Raw genomic sequence first — 17,029 nt, 5'->3', positions numbered from 1 at the left:
TAATAAACAAAAGTAAACACATTTTGGGCATCGACTGCTAAAAATAAACAAAGTTTTGGCTTTCAGAGTCAGACGCTCTGCCCCAGACTGTCTGATGTATATTGCGCATTTAGGCTGGCCACAACTATTAGAATCTGGCCAACAGAGTCATTACATGCTCATTTGCTGTCCACATATCCATGTGCATACAGTTCTGTGCTTTTTTTCCTAAATCAGATGGAGAATCAAACTTTTTAAACACTGTGACAACAATGAGCTTTTCAGATCTAACCAACACAGCATTTTTCACCTCAGCTGAACCTTAGCGAATCAGGCTATTTCCAGATTGCACACAGTTATTGTAGCACTATTTTGACAGTAAAATTACTCTATGTGTCACACCAAAACAATGGCCCATGTTTGGTTCGCACTGCCAGTGAAAGCAGGCAGATCTTGGTCTTGATGACTGTAACTTGTGAGACTATTCTACTAATCAGTTCATCTAGGATGTGGGAGGTCCTCATGTGTTGGTGGTAGGGATGCACTGCTGACCTGCTGCATGGTGGACTCATAAGAAGTATAATTCACTGCAGTATCATTGTCCAACATTTTAATATTGAGCATTCTATGTGTGTGTGTCTCAGGTAAAGGTTGTGAGATCTTCAATGCCTCCTAGAGGAAATGGTCCAGACTGGAACAGAGCCAGAGCCATACACAGCCTGTCATAAGGTATCCTTACACACACACATAAACACACACACTCCACTTTAATAGACACTCATGCACACTTATAACATACAGTTATCCAATCAGCCAGTTATTTTGCAGCAGTAAAATGAATCAGATCACTCAAACACAAGTCAAGAGCTTTAGTTAATGTTTAAATCAAACATGAAAATGAGGAAAATGTTTGCTGTTGGTTCCAGATGGGCTGGTTTGAGTTGTTCAGATAGTGTTGATCTCCTGGGGTTTTCTCTAGAAGTACAGAGAAGTTCTCTAGGTGCATAGGGTCTGCAGAGGGTACTGAGAGAGATCAGAGGAAAATGACCAGACTGGTCTGAACTGACAAGAAGTCTATAGTAGAAAAGCACCTCAGAATGTACAGCACATCAAACCTTCAGGTGGATGGGCTACAACAGCAGAAGACTACATCAGGTTCCACTCCTGAGGCCATCATTGGCACAGACTCACTGAAACGGGACAGGGTAGACTGGAAAAAGTTTGTTTCTGAATTACTCAAACCAGCCCATCTGGCACTAACAATGATGCCAATGTTAAAGTCACAAAGCTCTCACTTTTTCTGTCATTATGTGAACAGTAACTGTATCATGATTATGTGCATTGTGCCACATGGTCGGCTGATTAGATAATTATGAGAATGAGCAGATGTTCAATTGTTCCTATTAAAGTGGACAGGTATGTATATATAAAAAACAAGAAGATGAATACAGATTTCTCTCTTACACACTTCCATTATCTCACACTATGTTAGGAAGCACAGATGTGGAAAAGATTACAATTCAGCATGTGGTTCAGGTGTGACAGTGTGCTTGTATGCAGCTGAATGTTATTTTACTTAACCTTCAGCCAAGCTGTTGTGCTCCTGATGTATACTTCCTTCACTACAACAGAAGTCTGAGCTGACTACGGTCCACAGCTGAAGAAGTGCTTGTGTAATTCCCAGTCCGTCTCAAAACCCAGCTATCTCTAGCTCATCTTCATCTCCTGGAACATGTGCATTTTTCCTATCAGCAGCATGAAATCTTTTTTCCTGGTCTACATGTGGTTAGAGTTTGGTGCTACAGTAAAGACTGGCTTGTGCATCATGAAATGTTTGTCAAGCTATGACAGAGATGAGGATGTTGCAGTTTTTAATGTGACCTCAGAGAAATTGTGATGCTACAGAAATGTGCTGTCTCAGCACTGTTGGATAAAGTACTTTAAAATGTAGCTGGTTCAGCTACAAGTAGTCTAAGCCTGTGGACCACAGAACACCTGATGTTGTTTTTACACTTTTCTGGCCACAGGCTTGAAGACAGTAACCTGATTGTATCTTATATATGTACCACCATGTTCTAGTCTATAACTGGAAAACAAATTACAAATTTTTAATCCAATCTGGTCTCTAGGGAGTTCATTTTAATGATCTACGCAATGCAAAATAGCTGTTTCTTCTATGAGAGATCTTGCTTCATTGCCATGTGTAGTAGTGAGCAGCTTCAAGTTGACTTGAAGTCCTTCCAATCAACCGACAATATACAGAACTTCCATCTATTCTCCACACCTCCTATCCTACTTTTGCAGGGCACAATTGCACACACACTATTGAGTAATGCCAATCAGCCTACAATGCATGTCTCTGGACTGAGGGAGGAGATCAGGGTAACCATAGGAATCCCCTAAGGCATGGGGAGTACATGCAAGCTTCGAATACATTGAACCCCCACCCCTGCAGGTGTGAGGCATATGTTGTACCCAAGCCACAATGTCCCTCCAAAAACCCTAGTATATAACTTGATGAATTATATTTATATTCATATTTATTGTCTGGGTTACCATTCATGCCCATTGCAGGGCACTATGAACACACACCTCTAAATGAACATGAAGCTGTGAAGCAGCAACACTATAAAGCAACACTCTACAGCCATGTTTCCCAAATACATAGATATAACTCCACTATGATGCCAAACTAATTTCTAATACTAAAAGGCTTTATTAAACTTATACGAAACAGCTTTACTATGTGAACAGCTACAGTGCATCTCATCAAAGCATCAAAGCAGAGTTACAGCTTCTGCCAATTCCCACTACTTTTATACATCACCACTGACCAGCTGTGGCGGAGATGGGTGATATGTTCGGACGCTTTTGTGTGTTGAAAAGAAACTTCAACACATTTTTCACACTTGGACAGACATGATGTTGTATGTGGTCTTGTTCAATTTGAGGCTTCTGCTGCAGAGGCTGAAGATGGGGAAGAAAAGATATTGCATGTGCAGTATAAGTAAGTTTACATGAACTTATACAAATACATATAAACACACCAAGCAGCTAAACCTTATCCCTGTCCTTACTCCAACTACAGGAGCATGCCAGAAGGTCTGTGCGCCGATCCAAAAAATCTGGCATTCAGGAATGTTATTTGCGCAGGGATCAGACCGTGGCTTTCTTCTTTCTGGTCTTTTTTCTCTCCTTATTTGTGTGTGTGCTTGTGTGTCAAGGGGACAGACTTGTGGTCTGGTCACATTCACTGTGAACAGCATGTGCAGAAAACCTGCCGAACTCCCAGACATTTGTTATCCAGGAGTCCTCCAGTAGGGCCTCTGCCAAGCTGTGACAGAGACGCTGGCTCACACACGCACACACACTTGCATGTGCAGAGTGGCGGCAAGCAGGCCAGCACAGATGAGCTCGCTGTGGCAAGAGGGTAGACGTTCTCTGAGGTAAAGGCTGTCTTTTAGTCTTCATTTTTGTCCTTTCCGCTCTTGTTCGTTTCTCTCATTTCATATCTTCTCCTATTCATTCCTCTCTTCTTCATTCCTCCCTGTCCCATTCCTCTCATCTCCTACTCATTCCTTTCCTTTTTATTTCTCTCCTTTCCTCTCCTCTCTTCTTCACTCCTCCACTCTGCATTCTCTTCACTCCTCTTCATTCTTTTCATCCACTCTCCTCTCCTCTCCTCTCCTCTCCTCTCCTCTCCTCTCCTCTCCTCTCCTCTCGCATGTGCTCTTGTTCTCACATGCAGCATCAGCTTATGTTTTTGTGCAGACTTGTTTCAGTATTGCGTAGAGTTTTTACCTTTAACTTTATCAGGTAAAGTGTTTATATGTAAGCATCTGTATTCTGTGCAGTATAAAGCTCACACCGTGGTGCGCTCTCCAGACTGACTGTTTGTTTCCACTGTGAAGATGAAATAGGCTGTTGCATCCAACACACAGAAACACGTACAAGCGCACAGACGCACACACACAGTGCATGCAGTGTCTGAAAGCTTGCAGTAAGAATATTAAGTTCTCAAAACTGGGCATTAGTACAGTGTTGTGGATGTTTCTAGACTCTGATGTGTGTGAATTAATGCAACCTAGGGCAGCGTGGAATCTAATGATATTTAGTAGACGAAAGGCTTTATGTGTGCGTGTGTAAGAGTAAACCTAGGGGATAATAGTTCTTACCCCGCTGAGCTCTCAAACTGCGTGACGGAAGGATTTGCTCATGTTTGATGTAATCAGAAAAACCTTTACAAAAGTATATTTAAGTATATATGTTGAATACGTTAAACGCTCACTAATGAGTTGTGATTGTCAATTAATTTAAACAATTAACAACTAAGCTTTAGTGTCTTACTATTGAAGCTCCAATTGAAATCTTCTTGAGAATGTTCGATGCAATAAATCGTTCATTTTTATGTGTTTATGTTATAAACAGAGCTAACTTCTAAGCAAGGAAGCTAGCGAATAACTGAAGCTAATGATTTAACTAGTAAGCACCTAGCCATCTAGTCATTTAAACAGCTAATGCCAGTGAAAACAATAGAGGAGGAACTATTAGGAAAATCCATATTTTCCTCAGACATGTTGTTAAACCTCTAAGCAAAGACTCAATACCTAAAATTACACTTAGCTTCAGCTGCCAATTTCCACTTCTGACGTAGTAAAGATAGCAGAAGTGTGACTTGCTCATATGAAATCTCCTCATAAACATTGCGACTACATATGAATGTAATAAATGTAGGCAGGAGAGAATGTGTAGGGCTGAATTGCTACTGTTTCAGAAGGTTTTAAACTACACAGCGGTGATTTTCTATCTGTAGTCCTGCTGTACATCTCATATTAAACTCCCTCTCTCTCTCTCCTCCGTTTAACGTGAGAATACAGGAATTCTCTCCTCTCCTCAGGGCATCTGGCACAGCATACCTTCAGCCATGATTTCCTGTAGCAACAAAGAACCGTTTATGTGAATGTCCATGTGTGTGTTTCAGTGATTGAGTGTGTGCTTTTGTGTATTTTTGAGTAGCGTCCCAGTAACCTTACATGCTGCTGATAGAAAGAGAGCAGTAGTTAAGAGTGCCAGTGGGTTTCCCCGGGGTTTACTAGATTGAGTTGCCCGAAATGAAGCCAAGTGCAACTCACATGCAACTTACTGTAGACCACTTCCTGGTTTACACACAAAGCAAGAAATTCTTTTATCACCATTCATCAGCCCATAAAGCTGTAGTGACTGAGTAACTGTGTGTGTGTGTGTGTTTAGTTACTCCATATTAATGCACTGCATGGAAACTTCAGGGAAAACCAAGCAGGAGTAGCAAAACTGGAACAATAACCATCGCACAAGAAGTTCAATAGATTTCATATCAAAGAGTGATACCATTTGCTTATAATCACGCTAGATTATTAAATACATGATTTTCCAGTCATCTTCTCCACCTATTGCATAATGAGAAGACAGTTGTTTGTAATTACCAGAAAGCCTTCAGAGAAGGGGACAAAAACCCATCTGCAAAAATCTGCAAGTTATAGGTCAAGTGTCTATATAATCATCATTCTTGTAGACAGAATAGCAAGCTAGACAGAAGGTCTTATGAATCCAATTCACTACTGATATTTATAGATAGATAGATAGATAGATAGATAGATAGATAGATAGATAGATAGATAGATAGATAGATAGATAGATAGATAGATACATAGATACATAGATAGATATCAGTATGACAGAGAGAGAAAATTCTTTTAATATTCAAGTTAACAATAAATAAACAATATATTTGTATAACACTTTTTAACAAGGGATATTGTCGCAAAGCAGCTTTACAGGAAATATAGAAGGAATTTAAATTAGAATCAGAATATAAATTATACAAATTCACATTTATATTTAAAAGTTTTTAATAAAAGGACTTATCATGGAGTGATACTACATTTTACATGTACACATTGTGTAACAGGTAGGCTTGGTCAGATAGAGTGCTTGGTCACTTTACGCATTAAATATCCTAATTCATCGTTTAACAGTGAGAATTAGTCATCTGGCTGCTTAGTGTTTCTTTATAGACTTAGACACAGTCATGCTGAATTGTCTTAGTTATTTTTATGTAGTGCATCTATGTTTTAAAAAAACAACAACAGTATTTTAAGTTGTTTGTCTTAAGACTGTGTAATGGCTAATGTACACACTGAGATCTAATCCATTTTAAATGGTACTCTTAACAGCATCAAATTTACTGAAGCCCTAAAACTAAAATGCAGGTTTGCCACTGGTATTTACCAAGTACATCTGGACTTGTTAAATGGATGCAGCAACCTTATTTCCATACCCAGGTTCTCAATATGAGAAGTGCATCGTAAATGTTGGCTCAGATTTGATCCTAGTGTCATGCGCCATGAATGTGCCTGTATTAAGACTACTGTCATTAAGCGGGTATAAACGAGCTCTTAAAGTCTGCTTCACTAGTGCAGTAAGTATCGCTATAAAAGGCTGCAGACAGAGATGATGATAATCTGATACCCTCAGGGCCTCATGGACCACCGTTAGGCCACAGAGAGCTGCACACACACTCACACACACACACACACACCATTATTGTCTATCCCTTTGGTTTTTCCATACTCTCTTGACCCTTTTGTAGTAACAGTGTAAGTCTGTAGGAGGTGCTGTGAGCAGGGAGTTGATCACCAAATGCTTTTATGCTCTTTGGCCTGTGTCCCTGAATCACCATTGTGTGTACACCAAGTGACAAGAGTGTGTGTGTGTGTAAATTAGCGTATTTACGCACTTGCTTCACATACTTTCTGAGCTGAATAAGACTTAAGGAAATGTTGCATAGAAAGCAGAGCTGAGAAGACCCATTGAAATATGTATTTATAGTGGTGATAAAGGTGTGTGTGTGTGCGTATGTGTGTGTGTGTTGTACAGGACATTCCTGTGGAAGGGCCCTGCCCTGTTTCCCAGCCCCCCATTGAAGAGCATTTCCACTGCATAACACACACACACACACACAGACTCAGCCGTTCGGCTCACTTAGAGAAAGAGCAAAGGTGACTTCCTACAGACATCCTGCAGGATGCCATAAAAATCAAGCGTCACTCGAGAAAGTGAGAGAGAAAAAGAGAAATGGAGAAATGCAGACAAAAAGGAGACGGAGATATAGAGGGCATTACGTCCCTTTCATATTACACAACATATAATCTCCTACACACAACCCCAATTTCACACAGAAAACAATTCTGTATTCCAACAATGCAGTGGTTTTCTTAGATCATCTGTTACATTAAAAGAAACTATTATAAACCAAGGTTTTTTTGTTTTTTTTTTGTCTTCACTACAATCTGTGAAGGTCCATCTACATAAACCCCTTTGCTTACAAAGCTCTGGATAAGCAACTACCATGACTGAACTGCGACATTAGTTTCTTTTTTAATTCGTTTTAAAGCTATTTGTGATCAGTCCATGGCTATAAATAAGTGGTAATGTTTTGTTTTGCATTGTTTTGACTGGAGCCACGGACTCTGAACAGATGAGGCATCTGTTTCGAACTGAAAGCAGAGAATAAACACATACTTCTCTTTCCAATGTCCTTAAACATTTTCAATAATTGACTTTCTTTTTTTAAATCAACCAACTTATCACTTCTCCAATTAGACCAGAGAGGGCAATTGAAAATAAAAATCTATAAAAGTCTGTGGAAACTCTTCTTCATGAGTGTTTCTACCTTCAGGTAAAATGGCCTGAGATGAACATATGAGATGAACATATGCTACAGAAGCCACTAGTCTGAACAACCTGAAAACTAGTCTGAGCCAGGGTTTTTTTTTTTTTTTTTTAATGCTACACTAGTTATTCAGTTGCTCAATTTGTTCCTTTGCTGGATCTACACCCAGATTGCAGTCCTCCAGTAGACGGCCCCTGCTATAAGGTGCTAGATAGAAGTCTTCTCTCTAAAGCTAGCTAATTTTATAGCTAATATTGCTGTACACTGAAGTCACCAGCAGTCGTGCCTATGCAGCTGCCAAAGTAATAACGTTTACCAGTGGGGGGCGCAACACAAGCATTCCTCTTGACAATGCAGTCTTCTTGCCACTTAAATGTCGCATTCTGAATGGAGTGTGTTTTGATATAAAATTCAACACCGCAATTCTGCATTATATCATGCGAGATGGAGCAGCGGTGTGTATTCTTTGCCACGGATTATGTACGCTTTACAGTCTTCATTCCCATTTGTAGTCTCGGCACCAAATTGCTCCATATTTGCATAACTTTTTTTCTTGGACACACCCACGTCCAGTCACCAACAGTTATAGTCGCTCATGTCTCTAAAAGCGGCTTTCATTGTCTCTGGTGGCTTTGTTGCTGCGAGTCGCTGTACGTGTAAAAGTAGCATAAGAGAGTACAGAATAATCACTACATTACAGTAGTTAAAGTCATTTAATGATTATGCACAGGTTATCATTTGTGAGAACAGAAGTGCAAGATGTTTAGACCTTAACTGGACCTCATAAAATATCATAACGTTTATTATTGAATTATTAGCTTCTATTGTAGTAGTGCATTTCGTCGAAACTACAAGAAATTCTGAATATGGGTTTCATAATAGTTCCCCCCCCCCCCATTTGCCAGGGTTCATGTGTATGTTCAAACTGTGGAGATTTTTGTCCTTCTTTTTCCGTCCTATTGCTTTCATCTTGTTGCAGAATTGAAACACTTGCAATATTTATTGCCTTGTTCCCAACTATCAGATATGTTGAAATCTGTTATATGTAATCTCTTCAGAGCATTAGAGGGAAAAAACTGCATTCTCAAAGATCCAACTAAGTTGCAGGGTCATTGCAGACATTCATGATGATTACGCTGAAATTATTAATCAATGTTTCATTAAGTTTCTCTTTGTCCTTCTGAAAATAGACTGACAGTTTGAACCTGAATAAAGTGTTTTTGTCACTAACTGCTTACAAAACGTTTTAAACTCCTCTTTGTTACTTCATAACTTCCTCAAAGCAACCGCCATTACACAATACCATCTGCAGCCCAGAAACGCACCACTGCTCACACAAGCATCAACACACCGCTGAGCACACGCACACACAAACACACACACTGTAACATCACTACAGTATGGCATGCACACATACAGTATACACAAGGCGATTTCTGAAGTTGTGTATGTTTATGTAAGTTGTGTAAGTTGCTGTTTAACGGCAGCTGTGTCACACGTATAGCAAGCAGCTTGCCATTTGGTCGACTTGTTCAGGTTCTGAATTGTGTGGAATTGTTTTTATTTGCAAGAAGAATATCTATGTACACAACGTCTCCCTACATCCCTGTCTACTGTATTACTTCATTATATCAACAACTCTCCCCCTGCACCCTGACAAATACTCACTATACAGCTCTGGAAAAAAAATAAGAGACCACTGCCCAATCTCCAGATTTGAACCCTATTGAAAACCTCTGGAATGTCATCAAGAGGAAGATGGATGGTCACAAACCATCAAGCAAAGCTGAGCTGTTTGCTTTTTTGCGAAAAGAGTGGTATAAAGTTCCCCAACAGCAATGTGAAAAACTGCTGGAGAGCATGGAGCCAAAACGCATGCAAATCAGGGTTATTCCACCAAATACTGATTTCTTAACGTTATTTAGCCAAAGCATTAACACAATTTCTTTGAAAAAATAAAATTGAAAATGAAATAAAACTGTTCATCTCACCAATACATGAACCTGTAAGAAAAAAACATAAGAAACTGATTATTTTGCAGTGGTCTCTTTTTTTTCCAGAGCTATATAATCATCACTTCTGCATCCTGCCTGTAACAGGTCTATCTATCTATCTATCTATCTATCTATCTATCTATCTATCTATCTATCTATCTATCTATCTATCTATCTATCTATCTGTCTATCTATAGCACATTGTTTCATTCATAATACAGCATTCCACAGTCTAATACACTGTAAGACATTTCAAGATGGTTAAACTTAGACACGAAAGTCCTGCTGCTTAAAAAAATCGAGTAAACTCAACTCGTAGATAAGCTTTGTTTCAACTTAGAAATAGTAAAGACAATGAATTACTTTAAGTTTAATTTTTGAAAACTTTCAAACTTTACTTGAAGTAAATTTGTCATGATATTTGGAGCTAAAGAGACATAACATGACTTAATAGCTCGATCATGTTTTACAGTGTGTACACTATACCTCATGACACTTTGCAATACTATTATTATTAATACTTTCGGAATAAGAATATTCCGTACTTTTGTTCAGTTACTTCGCAGTATATTAGAAATAGCCTTTGTTTGTCACATATACATTACTGCACAGTGAAAGTCTTTCTTCACATATCCCATCCTTGGAGGTTGGGGTCAGAGTGCAGGGTCAGCCATGATACAGCACCCCTGGAGCAGAGAGGGTTAAGGGCCTTGCTCAAGGGCCCAACAGTGGTATCTTGGTGGTGCTGGGGCTTGAACCCCTGATCTTACAGTCAGCAACTCAGAGTCTTAACCACTTGAGCCACCACCGCCCCATGGTATATGGATTTTTCTTCTCAAAAGTTTAATATTTTTCTGCTGCCTTTTTTTAAAAAAAAATTTTTCCCTTTTTTCCTTAGCCCGTGTAGCCTTCCCAATTTCCTCTCTTTCTTTCTCTTCTTGACCTTCCTCTTCATCATCATCTTCTTCAGTTTTATAGCTTTCCATAATTTTACCTAACACACATTTTAAAGTGTAAGCAGTCAGATCTCAGTTCATATTAAGTCAAAATACTTAACCAGGATATTTCCATTATACACCAGTCTCGCAATCTAATCCGTATGACAGACATATTTATACGTTTTGGAAACATCATGGATATTCTGAGAGGATCTTTAACAGTTGAGAGTAGAAACGTAAATTCTACTAGACAATCGCGCTATCCAGGACGCACGCCCCTTCTCCAGGACACCCCGCAGTAGGTGAAGTGAACTTAAAGTTCTCTTAAAGTAACCACATACATGCTTTTACAGGATACCAACATTGTTTTAGACCTTCTTATCTCTCCTCTCCCAAATATCCTGTTTCTTCGAGCTGTGTCGGCCAGAACCAATAGAAAGCTCTTCCTGCTATTGGTTGACTTCACTTCCAGCATTAGCACAATCTCATCCGCTCCAAACACTGCTCAGTGGAACCTCAACTTAACACAGTCATCGGCAGAAAAAAAACAAACCTCACACATACATATTGCAACTGAAATTCTTTTTTTCTTAAGAAAACAGGACTATATAGTCCTGTGCTACAATGGCGAGCACTATCAAGGTAAGTTTTTAAAATTACATGACTTAAAAAATAAAATCACTTTGGTTGTTCATAGAACAGATTTGAGCAGGAGGGGGTAACACCCTTCTTGCCATGGCAATGCAACAAGATTTCCTTTTTGCTGCTTTGTAAATTTCCTTTTTCCTATTCGGACTGTCCGCACTGTTTAGCATAACCATCAGCATAATGACAAAAGAGCAACAACCGCGATATATATACTGAAAACTCATCTCCAGTTGGGTCAACACTTTAAAAAAAACAAACAAACAAACAATTTCTCTGTTAAATTCTGGAAGTGACCATACTATCCTTGAGGATGAATATTGAGTTTATGAAAAAAACAATGGACGAAATATGCTCCAGACACAAGCGTCTAACAATACCAAACATGTAATATTTACCAGCTTTATCACTCCTTTCATGTCACTTGAAATTGATTTTAAACCTCAGCTGTTGTTAGCTATGGTGTTAGAGGAATTTGTTATAGGGTTTGTATTGATTCCGTAAGCTTTAATAGAAGCTTCGTACCTTCCTTATTGTTTTACGCTATTTAACCTGAAGTATTTTATTATTTTTTTAATAATAACTGTATAGATCTAAGACTTCTATGTACTCCATGGCTTGGTTTTAAAGAATATGAGTTTTAATATGTCAGTAGAGACCCATCATTTAACACAGAGCTGCATACAGCATGCAACACTTCATGAAAAAATATTCCAACTTATGAATAGACAAATTCCAGTATAGAGCAATTACACTTCAAATATAATTCTTGTTTTTACTGGTCTGAAATTTTTTGCTAAACAGAGCTTGGAAATTCTTGCGGATTATTATCCGAATGCATTTATGCTAATCATCTTTTAACTGACCTTTTAACTTTTAATTCCTGATGCAAAAAAAAATATATAATTATATATTTAAACTTAACATAGAAATAGTGATTACGTATGTGTAACATGAAAGCAATAGCAGTTCTTCATGTTGTATTATCTAATTTAGGAATATAAATCAAACTTAGAAATCATTTTTTTGTAGTTATTAAGCCCTAAATTGCTGTCTTTAATACTGTGTACGCACAACAAAGCTATCAACGCAGATCACTCAACATTCAAGTCTGTTTACCATATAGACAGGATGTGTAATTAAAATTCAGCTGGAATGAATACGTCTTCCGCAATGTATTCATTTCATCATTCCTAGTAGTAATACTGGCCTGTTGAAACAAATAGAAGCCCCAAATTTGTGAAAAGTATATATATGTATATATATATATATATATATATATATATATATATATATATATATATATATATAATTACAGAATCAATATATTGCACTTGTCTTACACATATGTGTTTAATAACTCATAAAGCAGTTTGTTAAATGTAAATTTGTACCTTGACACAAAATAGACAGTCCTAAATAATAAGCTAATTAATTTAGCATGACACTTCCAAATGGCATAATCATGCAATGGGGTTTATTAGTGGAGGTCTTTATGTTTTAGAGCTTCAGAGTATGAAGAAGAAAGGTCTGTAGAGTGGTAGAGCATGTTTCATGTTTTGGCCAACTGTTCTGGACTAATTGTTTAGGCAGAAGTGAGTATGTACGGCGTTCTCTATACAAGTCTTACGCAAACACGTCTCTGGTAAACTCATCAGGAGACTTTGCTTACTGCCCCGCTGCCTCACACACAACAATCTCTACACTAGACTGTCTGGTTTTAGTTACAGAGGCATCACATGAGAAGATCATCAGTATGGAGTACTTTCTTAATATAGTTGATAATGTGACGTATATAGTGTGAGCTCAAGACAATATCGTAATACTCTGGCTTTGTCTTTGTTGGAAATGTTATTAATGTTGGTCTGCAGTGAATAAGTGCTTGACCATATTTATGCAGTAATCCACCAGGAACGGTTTGGGATTTTAGAATCTCTTCGAAATGAATGCACTGGAGTAATTCTTTTCTATTTGAAAAAAATAAAAAATAAAATAAATCTTTGTATAAATAAATCTAAATATTCTTTTAAAAATTCAGGGATGCCATATATTGCTTGCAATTATTAGCGCATGCATGGTCTAAATGCAGTGTTAACTAATGTCAGCTCTTAAAAATGATTTCTTAATTCTGCATTAGTTACAATGCTTTAACGCTTTTATTAATTAAAAACAAACTGATGTCTGCATTCATTTGTCAATGAAGAATTGTATTAGTTTTTGATAAATAAGCGATTCTAGGCACTGTAACACACACTGCAGTAGAAATCTTGGGAATATGCAATAATTCCCGGCTCTCTCTAAAATATTCTGCTGACTTTAACCACAGGTTTTTATTCTGTAGTGATGATTACTGTTTAAATATCTGCAGGATAAAATGATGAAGCAAAAGGAAAAGGATTGAAGTTATTTAATTACAGTAAAGCTTTTCAGATGTGAAATTCTTGCATGGTGTTTGGTGATGATGTTTAAGCTGCATTTGGGCAGTGTTCATGTAGACTGAGCTTTTGGTTATATTACTATCGTTCTAATGATTGAACACATTGAAATACGTGATACATTTCACTCTAACCTTGTTTTAGCTTTTATTGTCTCTGTCTTACCTCTTTTTAACTCTGCTGGTGGACAGAGAGAGCCAGGGAGTCAGTGTGGAGAAAGAAAGGAATATGAGTGAGAGAATGAGAGGGGAGTGAGAATCGGTGAGGGGAGTGAAGGGTTAAGGTGTGAGGGAAAGCAGTTGAAAGAGTAAGTTTCTGAGGAGAAAAGAAATGAATCAATGATTTGGGAGAAGAGGAGGTGAGTGAGTGAGTGAGTGAGTGAGTGAGTGAGTGAGAACAATGAGTGATTAAGTGGGAAAGAATGAAGAGGGAGTGGTTGAGTGAGTGTGTGAGTGACTAAGGAAGAGTTTAGTGAAGCAATGACGTAGAAGGAATGATAAATGAGTGAGTGAGTGAGTGAGTGAGTGAGTGAAAGAGAGAACAAATAAGTGAGTGAATGAGAAATTATGAAGCATGTGGTGGTGAGTGCAAGACTATGGGAGAGGCTATGAAAACAGCAGTCTGTGAGTTGCTGATTTGGGGAAATGTAAGGGCATAGGCGCTTTGCTGACCTGTTTTAGAGGTTAATGGCCTCCGAAGCCTGTGGTGTTAATGACAGTGCGTCATCCACCTCCACCCCTCTCTCTCTCTCTCTCTCTCTCTCTCTCCCTCCATGGCCAAATCACAATCACAATTAGAACGTGGATGGATAGGCTTTTCCTCTTTTCCATTATCCTCACTATCTGACACAGGAAGGGCCAGCAGAATACTTCCTGACTGCTGCTGCTTTCAGCATGAATGAGCTTCCATACTGACTGTGATTTGAAAGCAAACCTGGTCCCCCAGAATCATTACTTTGTGATTATCCTAGTGAACGCAATTACGTGAGCACATATGAGCACTTGCCTGAGATCACAGCTGCCATGTGTGGATAAAATGTACAGGATTAAAGGCTGGAACTAAATGTCTTAGCATCATCATACGTTAGTCATCCCTTTAAAAACACACCCAGAAACTATGAGTCTCATCATTTTTCAAACTTGCACTTTACCAGTTCATGTGATTACGTCAAAGGAATTATGTTGTTTTCATCAAAGGAGGCAAAATCGTGTATATATTTGGTAGGCTGGATGGAAGATGGAAACTAAACTGTGTTCTGCTTCCCAGTGCTTTAACTAACATTAAAGAAGTAAAAGAATCTGTGCCATGCTGAAGCATTCTGCTGACCGATGAAATGGCTGAGAGAAGAACATTAAAAAAAAAAAACACTCAGCTTTCCAATGTTTTATATTTGTTTATTATGGAAGACTAAAATTGGATGCTTTGGAATTTAAGTAGGTGAAAACATGAAAACAAATGCTGTTTTCATTATCGATCTGGCAAAGTTTCTTTTGTTTTCCATAGTTTAGAGCTGGCTACGTTTTGCGCTGCAATTTTATCTGCTCATAACCATCCTACTACACTCGGGACAGGCTTTATGGATGTTTCCAGTAGTGGCTGCCCTGATGAGTTGTTCCATAAGATAAAAAACAGAGGAAGTGTGAGGCTGGATATAGGGTATTGTGTGTGTGTGTGTTTGGTGTTTGTTAAGTGTGCAGTAACAGGGCCAGTGGGAAATGGGTGGGTGTGGTTTCTGCGAGTGCAAACTGATGCCTCTCTTTGCTCCAGCACAACACCGCAGTAATGACCTTCGCATCTGAGCCGTGAACTGAGAACTGTTACGGCGCTTTAATTTGATTCCCAACATGGCGTCTTCTTTCTCTCGCTGATCGCAGACTTGCTTGCATGATAGCACAGGCAAAGAAATTTGCAGAATTTGCGTTATGAGTTCAGTGATAAGAAGACTGTGATAAAAGACTGTGTTTACTGAGTTATGTTTCCTTAAGTTGTAGGATGAGTAGGTGAGTATTTCAATGACTTTATATATGAATGGATGTCATAACAGGGAGTCAAAACTAAATCCAAAATGTTTCAGAGGCCCTCTGGTGGCATGCCGTAGTACATATTTCAACCCTGCCCATTCCCATGTTCATCAATGAGTGACAATGAAATTTTCAATATAAGTTACAACTTCAGGAAAGCATTCTGTCGTTTTTACACCTTCAGTTGACCCTGATATCTTCTTGTATGCTTTTCCTATTTGCTGGTCACTAAAAGGCCAGGGCTGATGAGGTGATTGATGGTTTTGGATATGACACTCAAACCTCATGAACACACACATACACAAGTACACACAAACCTAAAGCTTTCGACAGACCTTAGTGAAAATATCTTGATAAGGTTAGCCATGTACCCCTTTTTAATTTGACAACACAATCAGAGCACTTCTCCATTCAGATAACAGTAAGAGTAACTTACTGTAGGTGTCATGGCTGAAAAATAACAGAGAGCAGCTATTGACTTATATATTTTGTTGAGTGTAAAATGTTGACTGCTGTTTATAGTTTAAGTTACACACAATTACATGTCCATCACGTAAGTAGGTGAGAGGCAGACCCACTCCCTGTCCATCTGTATTTACAATACAGCCTCAGATTCCAATTTCTGCATGATCGCAACTCCCATTTTGTGTCCAAAAGACTTCAAAAACCCACAACAGGAGTGAATGATGCCGTGCTATACACTCACATATAGATCTATACAGACAGTGAATAGTGCTAAGTGTTATATTTCCATCATACTTGAGTACATTTATAAGACACATTTATTTATAAGACTATAGAATTGTGTTACTCCATTATGTTTCTTTTATCCATATAGTTCTGTGAAAGTTTTACTCACTAGAGATTTTCGTTTATCTAGCACATGATTGGTCACACATTTCTTTATTCTGTATCACTTATCCTACACAGGGTCTTGGGGTCTTGCACTCCGGACTCAGGGGACTAGGCAGGTTGCCAACCCATCACAGGGAACAATCGCACGAGCACTCACATGTCTTTGAACTAAAACACCTCACTTACCCTAACGCTAAGAAACCCATGAAGCATGGTAATTGAACCCCCAACTCCAAAGGGAGGTGCAAGGCAAACATACTAACCACTAAGCAGCCATGACTAATCACATTTCGCTACTCAAATACTAATCTAACATGGTCAGATTTTGTATATACTCTCCAGTTTGGTTGAACCTAGCCTCAGATTCCTTGGCTGACAGGAGTGTGGTCTTCTGCTGTTGTAGTTCATCTGCCTCGAGGTTTGACATATGCATGCCGAGATGATTTTCTGG

The 17,029-nt window shown here is 38.6% G+C and overlaps 1 protein-coding gene across 8 annotated transcripts in view; it reads left to right on the top strand.

The window, feature by feature from the left end:
* The window catches only part of erg (ETS transcription factor ERG), a 43,685-nt gene that overhangs the window by 15,256 nt on the left and 11,400 nt on the right, over nt 1–17,029 (top strand). For 4 of the 8 annotated variants that reach the window (XM_058412125.1, XM_058412119.1, XM_058412120.1 and 1 more), the window contains exon 2: nt 624–708. In XM_058412125.1, the coding sequence (XP_058268108.1) occupies nt 661–708 (48 nt within the window). In that variant the 5' untranslated portion in view covers nt 624–660. Of the gene's footprint in view, nt 1–623; nt 709–3,268; nt 3,426–11,072; nt 11,265–17,029 lie in introns of those variants that run through there. The other 4 variants (XM_058412124.1, XM_058412121.1, XM_058412122.1 and 1 more) reach the window with 4 other exon arrangements.

This window comes from Hemibagrus wyckioides, linkage group LG16 (genome assembly GCF_019097595.1).
Source record: "Hemibagrus wyckioides isolate EC202008001 linkage group LG16, SWU_Hwy_1.0, whole genome shotgun sequence".
NCBI lineage: Eukaryota > Metazoa > Chordata > Actinopteri > Siluriformes > Bagridae > Hemibagrus > Hemibagrus wyckioides.
Note: the sequence above shows the minus strand (reverse complement) of the source record. Positions and strands in the feature narration are given on the sequence as shown.